Source organism: Telopea speciosissima, chromosome 7 (assembly GCF_018873765.1).
Source record: "Telopea speciosissima isolate NSW1024214 ecotype Mountain lineage chromosome 7, Tspe_v1, whole genome shotgun sequence".
NCBI lineage: Eukaryota > Viridiplantae > Streptophyta > Magnoliopsida > Proteales > Proteaceae > Telopea > Telopea speciosissima.
In genome coordinates, this window is record NC_057922.1 from 2,425,394 (window position 1) to 2,442,126 (window position 16,733).

General features: G+C 38.9%; 1 protein-coding gene, 1 long non-coding RNA gene and 1 pseudogene across 2 annotated transcripts; 2 read left to right on the top strand and 1 right to left on the bottom strand.

Moving 5' to 3' along the window:
- The first annotated feature begins 394 nt into the window (after positions 1-394).
- LOC122669484 lies at positions 395-5,996 on the top strand. Its single transcript, XR_006334023.1, has 2 exons — positions 395-528; positions 5,901-5,996. It is a non-coding gene; the product is annotated as an uncharacterized LOC122669484 (long non-coding RNA).
- A 257-nt stretch (positions 5,997-6,253) lies between these two features.
- LOC122667299 lies at positions 6,254-14,777 on the top strand (annotated as a pseudogene).
- Positions 14,778-15,540: 763 nt separating this feature from the next.
- Positions 15,541-16,731, bottom strand: LOC122667300 (F-box/kelch-repeat protein At3g06240-like). The gene has a single exon (XM_043863554.1). The coding sequence runs from the start codon at positions 16,729-16,731 to the stop codon at positions 15,541-15,543; it is 1,191 nt and encodes a 396-aa protein (XP_043719489.1).
- Between the last annotated feature and the right edge of the window lie 2 nt (positions 16,732-16,733).

Consider the following 16,733-nt stretch of genomic DNA (forward strand, 5'->3'; position numbering starts at 1 on the left):
AGTGGGGCAGAAACGATTGCCCCGTCCTCTGAGATGCCAATGTGCGCTCTCATTAGCTGCCACACATGCATGTCCCCTGTTCTCTCCCACAGAGAACATTCCATCAAAATAAAATATTTCTATTTAAAAATTGTATGCAATACTAAAAGGATGAAAAAAAATTAAAGTTCCTTTAAAAAAACAAAAATGATTTATACTCATCTGAGTCATGTACCTTTCCTAACCGGCTAACCCACATATTTGTGTAGAGCATTATTAGTCTTTTCAAATATAATATAAGGAAAAATATTCTCTATTGGGGGGGTGGGGAATGAACGGCCCCAGGCATTGTGCATGCTCTCACTTGCTGTCGCGGATGCATGACCCTTTTTTTATTAAAAAAAAGTGTATTATTATTGTCACAAGGGTTTGTTATATTTTACAAAACATCAATAAACATATATTTTTCCATGTGGACAGATGATGAGTCCATTCCAACCGTTGGATAGATAGGACATGGTCTAGATTATCCACATGTAAAATTTTAGAGTCGAATTCAATCAAATATCCCCTTATTTTGACATGCATCCCGTGTATATCCAAGCGGCTATGCCAGTACTCTAGACAATACTATGCATTGTCCCAACTTTGAGCGAGAATAGACGGTCTAGATTTAAAAAACTGTAAAAGTGAATGATTCACATTTACGGCTCTGACTAAGATCTTGTATTCCTCTAAGGTTGCCAAGTGCCTGACTGAGTGTCACTTGGTGATGATTTTAGCTGAGGACTTTGATACCTCTAATAATGGGGCTGGATGGGCTACCTTTCTTTTTCATGAATAAATTTCTAAGAAGGGTTTGGATGCTTTATCGCTGTGTTTGATATGCATTGTCAGAATAGATTATGGGTCTAGAATGTATTCTCAGACCCCTTTTGGCCGAGGAATCGACCACCAGAATATTATATGGCGGTTTCCCTCATACCTTGATTAGTCACTTCTATGTTACCCACATATTAGATGGTGAGGAAAAAGCATCTTGAGGGTATTTTGGTTAATACAACTTCTTGAACATAATTTCCCTTATGATTCTTAGGTTTCTTATGTTTCATAGGAAGCCTGAAGCCTTGAGATGTTGCTGGTGAATGTAATCTTCCTAAAGCCAAGGCAACCAAGCCAAATACTCCATAGATTTTTTATTGAATCCCTTATTTTTATGTGGAAATATCCAAAAAAAATAATGCTTAAGAACTCAACTTTAGTGAGAGGATTTTGGTCGATCAAAATACAAGGTTAGTAGGCCATATGGTTAAGATGGGATTCCAATTTTGACAAGTGGCTAATCCATTGAGTTTACTACACAGCCAGCAGTTGATTTACAAAGCTTAGCCCCTCATGCTGCTTCCAACGGGTGGGCCATGTAGACAGGCTTATCTCAATGGCCAAGTAGGAAACATTAGCCAGCTAATTCTTCTATTTCATGAATGGGAGTAGAACTATTGCTCTTCACTAGTTTAATTGATATTTATGGTTGATTTTGATTGCACTTTATCCATTCTTGTAAAAACATTTCTGTAATTTAAGAGTTTAATACTTGTGATTAGGACATCAAACAAGGCCTTGGAGGAATAAAATAGCAGAGTTATCTCAGAAGGTAAGCAGTCTCTTAGATAGGTTATAATAAAAAATATAAAAAACTGGACACCATCTTTTACTATATTGGCTCCAGCTTTGGCTCAATGCAAGTCTGTACTGGTTTTACACTATCAACTTTATTCGTTTTATAATTATTGAGTTTAAGATTGTTTAATCTTGATGAGAAATCCTTTTAAGCTCATTTGTATTCATCAGTCACTGCCCTTCTAGGACTTCTAAAATAAAAGGGTAATGAGAATGTGGAGCTTAAAGAAATATCTCCCGGACACACTTGATTTTGATCTGTTTCTTTGAAACTCACTACAAAAAATATGATTTTTCGTGAAGGTAAGAAATATGTTTCGTAGCCAAATATAATTTTCAACGACAGATACCATAGTATCGTAGCAAAATATTATTTTTTGCAACGGTTACTAGGTACCCGTCGTGAAAAATCTAATTGGGCGACAGTTTATCTATTTTTGTCGTGAAAAATGGATTTTCAATGACGGTAGTAATATTTCCGTCGCTGAAAATAGAATATTAACGACGGTAAAACCATTTCGTCGTGGATTAAATATAATACTATTAAAGCATATCAATTTAAGTGCAGAGGACAATACAAAGACAACTAGAAAGAAGCAAGCAAGCAAAATAATTAAGAGATATACAAAACTAACATCAAAGTCTGATGTTAAATATCAGATATGTCTATGAGGTAAAAAGAATCTTTTAATTTCCCTAGGAAGGAAACTCTCATTGCTATGCAGAAAACAGTCAAAATCTTTCAGTTTTAAGTAAGTACCATAGTAGACCTAAAGCTCATCAAATTCATCTTCAACCAGTAGTAACAGAGGCAAAAGAAAGTAAATCAACATCACCACTTGTAATTCTTTACGTACTACATTTTATGAGTTCTGGTGCACATCGTCGTCTCTGTCTTCAACCGTGAGCATTCCGAGGCCGTCAATATAGGAATAAACATAGAAAGAATAAGGTTTACCAGGAAGATAAAAAGCTCTGACATCACCGTTCACTGGGTTAGCTAAAGTTGGTCTACCAAGACCTCCCAGTAGAATTTGACCGTTCTTGAAGCCCCACATGTGTCCACATCCATTGTTAATACTTGGAGGTATGTCTGACAAATTAAAGGAGAGTTGTTTGGTCCAAGTAGTATTCTCTAACCCATCATCATCCAGCTTCACCCATAATTCACAACGTTCCAGCTTAAATGACCTATAAAATATAGAAAGACGGCCTCCCAACGCAGTCAAGCGTGATGTAATTAAGCACCCTGATGTTTTTGTAGAATTATCATCAATGGGGGGCATTGAAATTTCCTTGAACATCTCATTTTCAACACTAAATGAAATAATGGATTCCAAACCAGACTTCGAATCACGCACAATCCAATGGGGACAACCTCCAAACACCATTTTACACCCCAAAGAGGGTACTGAAGTTCTCCATTGCTTCTCCAAGAACTTGTCCCCAATGTGTACACAATGCCTGAAAGTTTATGGAGGCCAGTCCTCCTCTCGGCCAAAACCTTAAATTTACCAGAAATATGATCATAACCAAACCCTAAAACAGGGCTGTGATATGCTTCTCTCTTGACAAAATAATCATATTCTGGTAATTGCTTGAACTGTCCTGTAGCAGGATTCCACAAATGCACAACGTATCCATATCGAATCCTATGAGTTATGCACAGCAACCCATTACAAGAACCTTCCAATCTCATTTGGCTTGCGCGGGTTCGATTCAGGACAGGTATATGGAGTGGGATTGCGTTGCGAAATGAGTCAAGATCTACTTTATATATCTTAGTAGCAGTTGCAATGATGATAGAAGAGGCATTGTCGATTTCAAGAAGTCGGTTCAAGTGCATCTTAATGAAATGAGGGTTATGGAATCGTGAGTAGTCTCTGATTACGTACCTGAATCGCAAGAGAGCCTCCACAGGTAGACTCAACAAGATTTTATCTTTGATTTTAATTGGGAGATTCAGCAATGCCGTCGTCCTAGCAGAAGAAGCAGACACACTCCTCGTCTCTTTTCTCTGTTTCTTCGTTTCTTGTGTCTCTTTCTCCATTTTCTTTCTCTTTGGTTTTCTCCTGGTTGTTGGACTTGGATGCTATTAGAGAAAGAAGAAAAAGGGTAAGTAGCTGCTCTGACTCCTGATTTCCCTCCCGCCCAAAAGCCTAACACCTTTTTAAGAGAGAGAGAGTATCAGTGAGGTCAGTAGTCTGTACGTCACGGTGTATTTAGAACTTCATACTTTTTCCGTCATGTTACTCTTCGTACACAGCAACTATCTTTACATTCTTAAATTTCCCATGTGCATCTTCAATATTCTTTTAAATTTCTTATATTTCCCAAGTCCAGGTATATGGTGTCTTAATATAGGAATCTCAACCGAGGACAAAAAATGTGAAACACAGTGTAACATTGGATGCCCATAAATGAGCCTAACTCGGTGATTGTTGCATGATTCGTTTAAAATTAAGAATCAAGATAAAAATCAGGTTGATCAAGACCCTAGTTGGGCATTTCTAAGCCTCGCCGAGTCTTCAAGATTCTTTTACCAGGTTTTAAGATTTTTTTACTCGACTGGACTGGCTCGTCCGAGTTAAAACATGATTTTCCAACTCTATTTCATAGTTCATACCTTTTTTTAATTGTCTTTTTTCTACTCTCAAAAGCCTTTTTACCTTTATAAATATTTTTTTAAAAAAAAAACTCTTTTAAATTAGAGATCATTACCAAAAGTGTTAATGTTTTTTTTATCAAGTGTCATTTAATCCTAAAGAGATCTTTCCTTCTCTTTTTTTTTACTTTTAAAGGCGGGAGGGGGGAGAACTGGGGAGGGGGGAAGGTGACAGCCAGGAGAGTCGAACTAGAGACCTCCTGATGAGCATGGGCATGAAGTGCACCATAGGTCACTAACTACGCTAGGCAGTTGTTGTTAAGCTGTGGATTTGAAATCCTAAAGAGATCTTCCTTAGAGCAATCACTGGAGCTAAAGAGGTAGTTAAACAGTTCCATTTCGCAGAAAGAAAAATGAATAGGCTGGTCAAATGGATTCCACCTCCTCTTGGATTCTTAAAATTCAATGTGGATGGGACGAGTCATGATAATCCAAGAAATGTTGGCATTGGGGTTGTCTGCCAAAATGACAATTTTTCTTTCATTTGTGGTTTTTCGGAAGGTATTGGTTGGAATTATGCGCTTATTGTTGAAGCTCTTGCGGCTAGAAAGGCTATGCGGATTGCAATTTCTTTCAACTTCAAGAAAATTATAATTGAGAGCGATAACTTTCTGCTGATCCGTCTTCTTAAAGGTGTCTCGGTTGCTACGCCTTGGAGAATAAGCTTTATTTTGCTCGATTGCTTTAGTCTGATCCCTTATTTCGAGGAAATTCAGTTTTCTCATGTCTTCATGGAAGCTAATTTTGTCGCAGAGTTCCTTGCATCGCTGGCTGCAGATTCTCAACAATCTCTGTATCTCTGTTTTGGTCTTCTGCCCCCCCCCCCCCCCTTTTCTATTTCTTCTTTATTGTATGCTTAATCTGTTGGAACTTTGTTCCCCGCCAACTTTTAAAAAATAAGTCAATTTCCTAGCATATATTTCAAGTATATATATAAAATAAAAAGGAAAAATGTTCTCCATGGGAGCATAGGCCACACTCAAACACAATGGGGATGAAATGATCTACGGGCCCCCCATGAAAGGCAGAAATCCCACCATCTAAAATGCCAATGTGCGTTCTCATTGGCTGCCACATGCACATGGCCCCTGCACTCCCTCCACAGAGAAAGCTCTACCAAAATAAAATATTTTCCTTTAAAAAATTATATGTAATACTAAAAGGGTGAAAAAAGTTAAAGATCCTTTAAAAGAAAAAAAAGAAATGATTTATACTTACGTGAGTCATGTCCCTTTCCTAACCCACATATTTGCATAGAGGCATAGAGCATTATTAGTCTTTTCATATATAATATAAGGGAAAATATTCAGGGGCAGGGGGAGAGGGAGAAATGACCTGGCTCCCATGAAAGGCAAAAAATCCCATCCTCCGAGATGCCAACGCACATGCTGGCTGTCGAGGCCACATGGCCCCTTTTCCTATTAAAAAAAAGTGTATAATTATTGTCACAAGGGTTTGTTATTTTTTCCAAAAAGTAAATAAGCATGTATTTTGCCACATGGACAGATGATGAGTCCATTCCGACCGTTGGATGGAGATGACATGGTCTAGATTATCCACATGTCAAATTTCAGAGTTTAATTCAATCAAATACCCCCTTGAATTGACATGCATCCCGTGTATATCCATGCATGTATACCAGTACTGTAGACAATACTGTGCACTCTCCCAACTTTGAGCAAGAATAGACGATCTAGATTTAAAAAACTGTAAAACTTAATGATTCAAATTTACGGTTCTAACTAAGAGCTTGTATTCCTCAAAGGTTTCCAAGTGCCTGAGTGAGGCTCATTTGGTGTTGGATTTTTGCCGAGTACTTTGATACTTCTAATAATGGATCTGGATGGCCTTAATTCTTTTTTGAATAAATTTCTTCCCTTTCTAAGATGGGTTTGGTTGCAGGACATCAAGGTCCAAGCACAAGGCAACATGGAAATGTGCTTTGTCAATGGTGTGAAACATACTCTAGCATGTGGAACTTCGGTAAGAAAATAGATGTCTTGCATGACTCAGTCATCACTCATCACATCCATCCATCAACCTACCTTTGAAGTCTCTGAATTTTTAAGTCCACTTAGTTTTAGTGGATTCGTTAACAAAAAAAAAAGTTTTAGCCGAATTGACCCAGACCACTGCTTGGAGTAGAAACTTTCGAGGATACCATTTGCTTTTGTAGGAAGGAGCATGTTAAGAGCTTAGCTGTAAGAAGAGGAAATCAAGAATTCCTGCAACTATTATAAAAGAAGAAAGAAGAAGAAGAATTCTGATTTTAGAGGAACCAGAGCCTCCAAGAAAAGAAACTAAAAAAGACAAAAGCTCTAACATTTTTCACACCTCACCCCCTCCTGCGCTTACACCTTTATAGCCCATGTGTAGCTTGACTTTTCTAACTGCTTAGCTGTCTAACACAACTTCCTAACTGACTGTTATAACCAAAACCAACTCTCAACTAATCCTTAAGTCTTGCTGGCACCTTTCTCTGTCTATTGCTGATTCTTCTTTCTACCTCTTGTTGAACCTGCCTCGTTACAGAGCAGAGCATTGGAGAAGAAAGGTGGCCAAGCTAGCTTCCTTACCCAGTGCTTTGTTCTTACAAGAAGAAGGTCCTTTGTGAACATGAATCGTGATCTAGGCTACTTTTGATTGTGGTTTGTAATGTACATCCTTTTGTGCGTGTATGCCTGGGCACCATCTTTTACAATATTGGCTACAGCTTTGGCTCAATTCAGGTAAGGTGGTCTAAGTGTGTGAAGTTAAAAAATGGAAAATTGATCATTCTAATTTAATTAGTCACAGAAGCAAAGAGAGCATTATATCTAGCTTATCAGATTATTGTAAACTTTCCAGGTCAGAAGTTCACTGCTCATGTTTGTAGCTACACTCGTGACATTTATGTCCATCGCTGGATTCCCTTCTGTTGTTGAGGACATGAAGGTAAACTAATCTCCATAGTATTCACTAATTCATCTTAGAAGTTACTTATTTATATTTCAGTTAAGAGACTTAATAGCTTCAGAACTCAGTTTTTAACTAGATTACTGTAGAAGTTTTAATGTGTTATTCTCTGAAAATAAAACATGTCATGAGCAGTATAATGTATCTTTCCAATATTGCAGGCCTATAACAGTTGTACCCTTTTTCTCATCTCTCAAAATTCAGATCTTTGAACGAGAAAGACTGAACAGGCATTATGGAGTTGGAAGCATTTGTTATCAGCAACACTCTCTTCCATTCCTTACTTGTTTCTAAACTCTCTGATTCTTGGAGCTATAGCTTATTATCTTCTCGGCATTCAGTGGGGATTTGAGAACACTACCTGCACTTGCTGCTATTTGTATGCATCATATTGGTTGATAGCCTAATAATAATTGTTGCAAGTATTGTGCCAAATTTCTGTTGGGCATTAGTGTAGGAGCTGGAATTCAAGGGTTGATGTTGATTGATGAAGGCTTCTTTTGGTGCCGGATGATATCCCTAAACCTTTCTGGAGATACACTGTTAAAGTGTCTACCAATTTAAGTTGTAAGGAGTACATGACCATATGTACTGCAGGGTTGTGTCAGGTACACATTCTAATATTCTATTATGTTCTCTGGCTTCTTTAGTGTAGGTGAGTTAATTGTTACGAGTCCTAGATAGGGTTGGTTCCTTGATACTTAGACTCAAACTCTAATTTGTACTTACTTCTATTTTCATTAAATAGTGAAGGGATGGGCTGTGGGCTTCTCACCCGATTCTGTTTTGATATCAGAACGGTCTTTTCTTCCATCAAATTCTTATTTCTGGTTTATTAGTTCTGATATTGTTCTTTCGTATCAGAGCACTAATAAATCAGGAGATTGTCTTCTTCAATCCTGGTTTAATTTGTGTTTCAAGGGTTAACTTCGGTTACAGCAGCCTATGCTGCCTATCTGCATATTGCCCTACGTTTATGATTTAATGAAAATAAACTAGGGCCTATTCTCAACTACATACTGCTGATTATGGAGTTAACTTGCTGAAGATATCTCTACCTATGCACACTTCAAGTTGAGGTTTCAAGTTTTGAAGGGTTTTTTTTTTAAGATCTGGTTAGAGCAACCTTTCCAACCATCTGATGGTTATGATATTTTAAGAGATGATTTAGGACATCCCAAGGGAAACTCGATCCAGGTTCCATCAAGTTTTACTGGTTGATTTTCTGCAATTAATTTTCTCCTCCTTGGCCATGATACTCTGTTTTCTGGGCAATTTTTTCTCTACTTGATTATCCAATTAGTTCTGATCCTTCCACCTGATCAGAATAATACTTTGGGATCTTCATTCCCTACCCAGGAAGGTTGCTCAATAGATTTTTTAGGTTATTATGACCTCTTGATTGTGTGTGATTTAAAAATCACCCATTCTGATCCTAAACTAAATGGGGTTTCTAACTATATGTTGTGGGCCCAAGCTGTATAGGCCTACATGCATGCCAAAGGTAAGATGAAGTTCATTATAGATAATCCTCCTATTACTGATCCTAAGGATCCTAACTCACTAACGGCACATGAAAACTGGATGCATGAGAATTCTACTATCAAGATATGGTTATGGAACAATGTTGAACCATCTATTGCTTCCAATGTCGTCATTCAACAGCCAAAGGTCTTTGGAATGATCTCTGTGAAAGTTTTTCTCAGGAGAAGAATCATTCTTGAATATATGAATTATATGACAAGATGTATACATGTACACAAGGAGATAAGACCTTCAATGAAACCTACAGTGGATATAAGAGAATCATTGAAGAACTTCAGATGCATCAAACCCATACCACTAATTTGGAGCAACTCAAGGCACAACGACCTGAATTTTATGTGGCTAAGTTCTTGGGTGGCTTACACCCTACCAATCTATGAAGAATCATCTTCTTATTGGGGAAAAGGTACCTTCACTTAACAAAACCTTTCTGTGATTGTAACGTATGTCTACCCCTCTCAAGAGGTACTACTACACCTTCTCTGAAGGAAGGTTCTGCTTTTACTACTCGGGGACATGGCTCCTCTAATGGAAGGGGTTGTGGTTCCTCTAGAGGTCGTGGTCAAGGTAATGGTGGTCGAGGTACCAGTGGTCAGTATTCTGACAAGTCTTCTAGTCATTGCTCAGTTTGCAGCAAACCTAATCATATTGTTGATACTTGTTGGGCCAAGCAAGGCAAACCAGATTGCGCTAATGAATTAGCCAATACTGCTACTACTGAAAACAATACGAAGCATGTTTCTGCTAGTGATACATCTACTGCATCTACATCTGGAGCCTCTTCCATTGTTTCTATGTCTTGGGAAGATCACGCATAAATGCTCAAGCGTCTTCAACAGCTTGAGACTTCAGTTTCCTCTTCTACAGCTAATTTATCCCACACAGGTACTTCCGCTTCTCTTTACACCACTTCCACCCCGTGGATTATGACTCTGGTGCCTCTACCCACATGACTGTTAAGTCGGAATTATTTTCATCCTCTCTTAATTCTGCTCCTCCTGTCATTCTTGCTAATGGTCCATCCACTACTGTTACCGGCCATGGGACGATATACCTTAGTCCCACTTTGACCTTATCTTTTGTGTTACATGCACCCCAGTTACCCTCGAGTCTTTTATCTATTAGTCAACTTGCTAAAATGCTTAACTGCTCAGTCACTTTCTACCGTTCGTACTGTGTTTTCCAGGATCTTCAAATAAGGAGGACGATTAGTGGAGGAGAGCTTGAGAAAGCTGGACTATATTATCTGGATGTCAATGGACCTTCTACTGCAGTTGCTACTACCACTAGAAGGCCTTCTCCTTTTCAATGGCTTGTTTGTATGGGTCATTTGTCTTTACCTAAACTTCAACGCATGGTTCCTAGTCGCAAGTCCATTTCTCATCTTTAGTGTGAAGTTTGTGAATTGGGGAAACATCACCGGTCATCCTTTCCTACTCGTAGCGAACCTCGGCGTCAATTTTTGTTTCCATTAGTTCATTCTGACATTTGGGTCCATGTCGTGTCAAAAATATATTAGATTTTTCTTATTTTGTCACTTTTGTGAACGATCACTCCCTATGACTTGGATTTATTTTTTGAAACATCTTTTACTTTTAAATATTTTTATAATCAAATAAAGACCCAGTTTGATAATTCTATAAAGGTTTTCTGATCTTATAATGCTCTTGAATATGCACAGCATGACATTACTAGTTTTTGCTTAGACCATGGCATTATCCATCAAACGAGTCGTTAATACACCCTTCAGCAGAATGAGGTGGATGAACGTAAAAATCGACATCTATTGGAAGTTGCTCATTCTCTTATGTTTCATATGCATGTGCCAATGCACATATGGTGTGATGTTATTCTTACTGCATTTTTCTCATTAATCATATGCTTTTTTCTGTTTTATCAAATCAGTCTCTGTTCTATTTTATTTCCTAATCACCTTGTTCTCTCTCTCTCTCCTAAGGTTTTTGATTGTATTTGCTTTGTACATGTTTTAGAACCTAATATTGAGAAACTATCCCCCCACGCGATTAAGTATATTTTCTTGGGTTATTCTTGGATCTAGAAAGGCTACAAATGTTATGACCCTATTACTCATCGGCTATAAGTTAGTGCTGATGTTACTTTCTTTGAGAATACTCCTTTTTATTCACCCTCCATTCCTGCCCCAGATCCTGGTGCAGCTACTGATCATACTACTACTCTTCCAATTGTGCCTCTTTCTCCCGACCAATCCTTTGCATGTTTATACTCGGCGACAGAAGACAGTGTCGCCTACTACAGTGCCAGCGTCTACTTTGCCCTCTACACAGTCTGTTCCAACTGAAGTTCCTGCCTTACCATCTCCTCCGCCGGATCCTGTAAAAGTTCCTTCACCTGACTTACCAATCGCTTGATGCAGATTCCCCAACTGGCCCGAAAAAGAAGAACCAAGGAGAATTGAGCCAGCCTCAAGTGGACCAGAACTGGTCCAGCTCGAGCCAGCCAAGAAGACTAGTTCGAACCAGCTAGCTGACCTTCTAGAAGATCCCTTTGCTAACCACGATTTTGACAGGAAATCTGGTCTTTGACGAGTCAAACTTAGTAGTACTAAGTCACTAAACCTATTAGTTTCTATTTTAGTTATTCTTGCCTATGGCTGAATTATACAGCCTAGTAGTTTCTAATTCTAGTTGGTTTCCATTTTCCATAAGATTCTATTGTCACTAGTTACCAGTTTAGTAGTTACTATTTTCTACTTTCAATATTTGTAAGGTAGCCTACTTCATTAAATAGGCGGCCCTTTTTGTAATAGTTAGACAATGAATTATTAAATGAAGTTCCGAGGCATCCTTGCACCCAGTTATGGGAGTAAATCCTTGTTTCAACAGCTGGGATAGCTGTGGGTGAGAGACAAAGGACTGAGAAAGCCCATCCCCCTACCCCCTTCTTCTTCTTTCTCCTCCTCCCTTCCCTACTAACGCTGCTGTGCTGTTTTCTGTGACTGCAATTAATCACTGTGAGAGTATACTTTGAAGACCTGAATCAAGCCTCTGTCAAGTTCTTAATAGTTGCTGCTGTTATACAACCTGAGGAGGCTGTAGAACACCGGCGGATGTGCAGTTTCAGCCCAGTTTCTCCTGCAAATTTCGAGCCCTGATTTCTCTGCAACCTGTACTCTGTTTCAGCAGAGGTATGGAGGACTGAATCTCAAAATCCAGGGCTACACTCGATCCTGACTTGGAATCCAAAACTCCCCCTGGTTTGCAAGATCTCCACAGACTTTCTATTTTTGAATCTGTCCTATTTCTCAGCAACCTTGGGTCAGAATTGACTGAGATTTGGAGGAGTTTCCTACTGCTGTCTGGGCCTTCACTCGACCTCAGTTTCAGCCTCTACTGCTGGCTGGAATGTTCTACAGCACCACCTTCTAATTCTGAGCTTAACCTTCTATTTTAAAGACCAAGTCAGATCTCCACTTCTGACCATCAGAGTTGGACCAGATTTGGACCAGGCATTCACACCACCAAGGCTCGTCGATCAGATTTGGAGTCCATCCCTGTGGCTGGTTTGCTCAGATTTGATTACTTTCTAATTTTAGCCTTTTCTTCTATATTGTGTTGTGGGTTTAATTTGGGGCTAGATTAACCCTAACTTGGTCTTACATTATCGCTGTTCGCAAAGGTACACGATCCTGCACCCAGAAGTCCCTGACTGCCTACCCCATTGACAATTAAGGCTCTTTTTCTCATCTTCCATCTCCGTTACATAATTTTGCTTTTTCCTTATCTACTCATTCCATTCCTAAGCATTATAGTGAGGCTTTATCTCATCCTGGGTGGAAAGTAGCTATGAACACGGAAATGGAAGCCTTGTTATCTCGTCAGACATGAACTCTAGTAGATTTGCCTCCAGGTAAAGATCTTGTATAGTGCGTTGGTTGTATACAGTCAAGTACAATCCTGATGGTTCTACTGAAAGGCTCAAGGCATGCCTTGTTGCCAAGGGTTATACACAGACATATGGTGTGGACTATTTTGAGAATTTTTCCCCTGTGGCACGGTTGAATTCTATGCGTGTGCTCATTTCTTTTGCTGTCAATCTTAATTGGCCTCTTTATCAGATGAACATTAAAAATGCCTTTCTTTATGGTGATCTTGATGAGTAGGTGTATATGGAGCAACCTCCCGGGTATGTTGCTCAGGGGGAGAATTCTGCCCGAGTGTGCAGGCTACAGAAGGCTATTTATGGTTTAAAACAGTCACCTCGTGCTTAGTTTGACAAGTTTAGCTCTGTTGTCACTCGCTATGGTTTTTCACAATGCTATTCAAATCACTCTATGTTTGTTTTTCACAATGCTATTCAAATCACTCTATGTTTGTCTGTCGACAGGGGTCGAAGGTGATTGTTCTGATTGTTTATGTTGATAATATTTGGGAATAATGCTTCAGAAATTACTACAGTAAAGGGTTATTTACATCAGCACTTCCAGATGAAGGATTTAGGCAATTTTTGATATTTTCTTGGTATTGAAGTTCTTCATTATAAGAAAGGGATCAATCTTTCACAACGAAAGTATGTGTTAGACCTATCATCTGACACTGGTATGCTTGCCTCTAAACCAATGGACACTCCTATGGATCCTCATCAAAAGTTCGGTACTACTACTGATGAAGATTTTACTAATGTGCATCGATATAGAAGGCTAGTTGGAAAATTGATATATTTAATTGTTACTCGGCCTGACATATCCTCTTTTGTTGGCGTTATTAGCCAATTTATGCAATCACCGAAAATGGTCCACTGGGAGGCAACTTGTAGAACTTGTAGGTCTTGAGGTATCTAAAAGGGCTTGTCTATCGTCCACATCAGAATGTTGATCTGATAGGATATTCTTATGCTGACTGGGCTGGCACAGATGGCGACCGTAGATCTACTAATGGTTTTTGTACTTTTCTTGTAGGTAATCTAGTCTCTTGGCGTAGCAAGAACCAGACCACACTAGCTAGATCCAGTGCTGAAGCAAATACCAAGCTATGTCTCTTACTGATGCAGAGTTAGTATGGTTACGTTCTCTTCTTCAAGAGTTGGGATTCCCTATTACTCGTCCTATGGCATGTATTGTGATAACTAAGCAAATTGAAGTCGACTGTCACTTCGTGCGAGATGCTGTTATGAAGAAGTAAATCGTTACTCCATTTGTTTCATCTACTAATCAGCATGGTGACCTGTTTACTAAACCACTCTTCGGGTCTACCTTCCGGAAGAATTGTGTCAAACTGAGCATGGGAGATTTGTATGCTCCAGCTTGAGGAGGAGTGTTAAAGTGCCTAGGAATTTAAGTTGCAAGGGGTACATGACCATATGTACCAAGGGGGTACATATGTGTCATGTACACATTCTATTATGTTGTGTGGCTTCTTTAGTTTAGGAGTTATTTAATTGTTATGAGTCCTAGATAGGGTTGGTTCCTTGATACTTAGACTCCAACTCTAATTTGTACTACTTACTTCTATTTTCTTTATATCATGAAGGGATGGGCTGAAAGCATCTCACCCAATTCTGTTTAGATATCAGAACAGAGTCTTTTTTTTCCATCGAATTCTTCTTCTTCTAGTTTATTAGTTCTGATATTGTTACACCCTCTACACTATATTCCTTTTTATGTGTATGTTAACCAAGGCTTCTAAAAGAATGAGTTTGAAGGTTTAACATTCCCTAATAATCAGTAGGAGGGCCACCTAGTTTCACTGGAGATGAAATTTTGAGGAACATGTGGCAAGTAAAGATGGAATACTCCAAATTGGATGATCTTGCTATCTTGTTTGGAATGATGGTTTTGTATCATCTCAAGTGCCTTCTTATTGCAAAATCTGTTGAAATAGTTAACCCCATTGTCATGTCCCTCATTACTATTGTCCCTCACAGACAAATGATACAAATCATGGAAAGCCATCTTCCTCAACATGTAAGTCTGTAATGGTTTTCCACTATTAACTTTATTTGTTTTATAATTATTGAGTTTAAGCTTGCTTAATATTGATGAGAAATCCTTTTAGGCTCACTTGTATTCATCAGTCACTAACCTTCTAGCACTTTTAAAATAGAAGGACAATGACAATGTGGAGCTTAGAGAAATATCTCCCGGATGGATCTTTATCTGCTCTATTTCCCTGCACGGTCCATTTCCCCAAGTCCCTTTAATAGGGGGGAGGGAATGACCACACTACCCCCTGCCCGAACATACTGCCCGAGTGGGGTCCAACACCCCCCCTATTAGAGGGACTCGGGGAAATGGACCGGGCAGGAAATGGAGCAGATAATTTTCCCTCCAGGATGCACATGATTTTGATCTGTTTCTTTCAAAACATTGATAATGTGACTTTGCTATAATTATGACAATGTGGAGCTTAAAGAAAGATCTCCCGATACACATGATTTTGATCTGTTTCTTTCAAACTATTGAAGCATATCAATCTAAGTGCAGAGGACAATACAGAGACAACCAGTAAGCAGCAAGCAAAATCATTAAGAAAAATCCAAAACAAACATCAAAGTCTGCTGCTAAATATCAGATATGTCTATGAGGCAAGAACCTTTTAATTTCCCTAGGAAGCTCATTGCCATGCAGAAAGAAACACAGTTAAAGTCTTTCAATTTTAAGTACCATAGACCTAATTTCAAATTCATCTTCAACTAGTAACACAGGCAACAGATCCCCACTTGTAATTCATTACTACATTTTATGAGTTTTGGTGCACATCCTCTCTGTCTTCATCCATAAGCATTCCGAGGCCCTCGATATAAGAATAAAGTTTGAAAACAAAACGTTTAGCAGGAACATACATAGTTGTAGTTGTAACGTGACCGTTCACTGGGTTAAATAAAGCTAGTGTACGGCAGGGGCCCTCCAGTAAAACCTGACCGTCCTTGAAGCCCCACATGTTTCCATATCCATTAATATGTGGAGGTATGTCTGACAAATTAAAGGAAAGTTGTTTGGTCCAAGTGGTATTCTCCAATCCATCATCCATCTTCACCCATAATTCATAACGTTCCCGCTTAAATCCACTATAATATATATAAAATATAGAAAGACGGCCTCCCAATGCAGTCAAGCAAGATGTAGTGTAGCACCCTAATGATTTTGTAGAATTATTGGGGGGCATTGGAATTTCCTTGAACTTCTCATTTTCAACACTAAATGAAACAATGGAATCCAAACGAGTTTTCGAATCACGCACAATCCAATGGAGACAACCTCCAAACACCTGCGATTTTTCACCCAAAAGATAATACTTAAGTTCTCCAATACTTCTCCAAGAACTTGCCCCCAATGTGTACACAATTGCTTCCAATCTATAGAGGCAAGTCGTCCTCCTTGCCAACACCTTAAATTTACCAGAAATATGATCATAACCAAACCCTAAAACACAGTTGTATGATTCTCCCTCGAAAATATAATTATGTGACGGTAACTGTTTGAACCCTCCTGTAGCAGGATTCCACAAATACACAACGCAACTGTAAGGATCCCAATCGGTTAAGCACAGCAACCCATTACAAGAACCTGCCAATCTCAATTGGCTTGCGTGGGTCGGGTTCAGGAAAGGTATATCGAGTGGGATTGGATTGGAAAATGAGCCAAGATCTACTTTATATATCTTACAACCATTTGCAATGATGATAGTAGAGCCATTGTTGATTTCAATCTGTCGGTTCAAGTGCATTTTAATGAAATGAGGGTTATGGAATCGTGAGTAGTCTCTGATTACGCACCTGAATCGCAAGAGAGCCTCCACAGGTAGACTCAACAAGATTTTATCTTTGATTTCAATTGGGAGATTCAGCAATGCCGTTGTCCTAGCAGAAGAAGCAGACACACTCCTCGTCTCTTTTCTCTGTTTCTTCGTTTCTTGTGTCTCTTTCTCCATTT

Coding starts and splice junctions, on each gene's coding strand:
- LOC122667300 (XM_043863554.1), bottom strand. CDS start 16,731: ATGGAGAAAGAGACACAAGAAACGAAGAAACAGAGAAAAGAGACGAGG.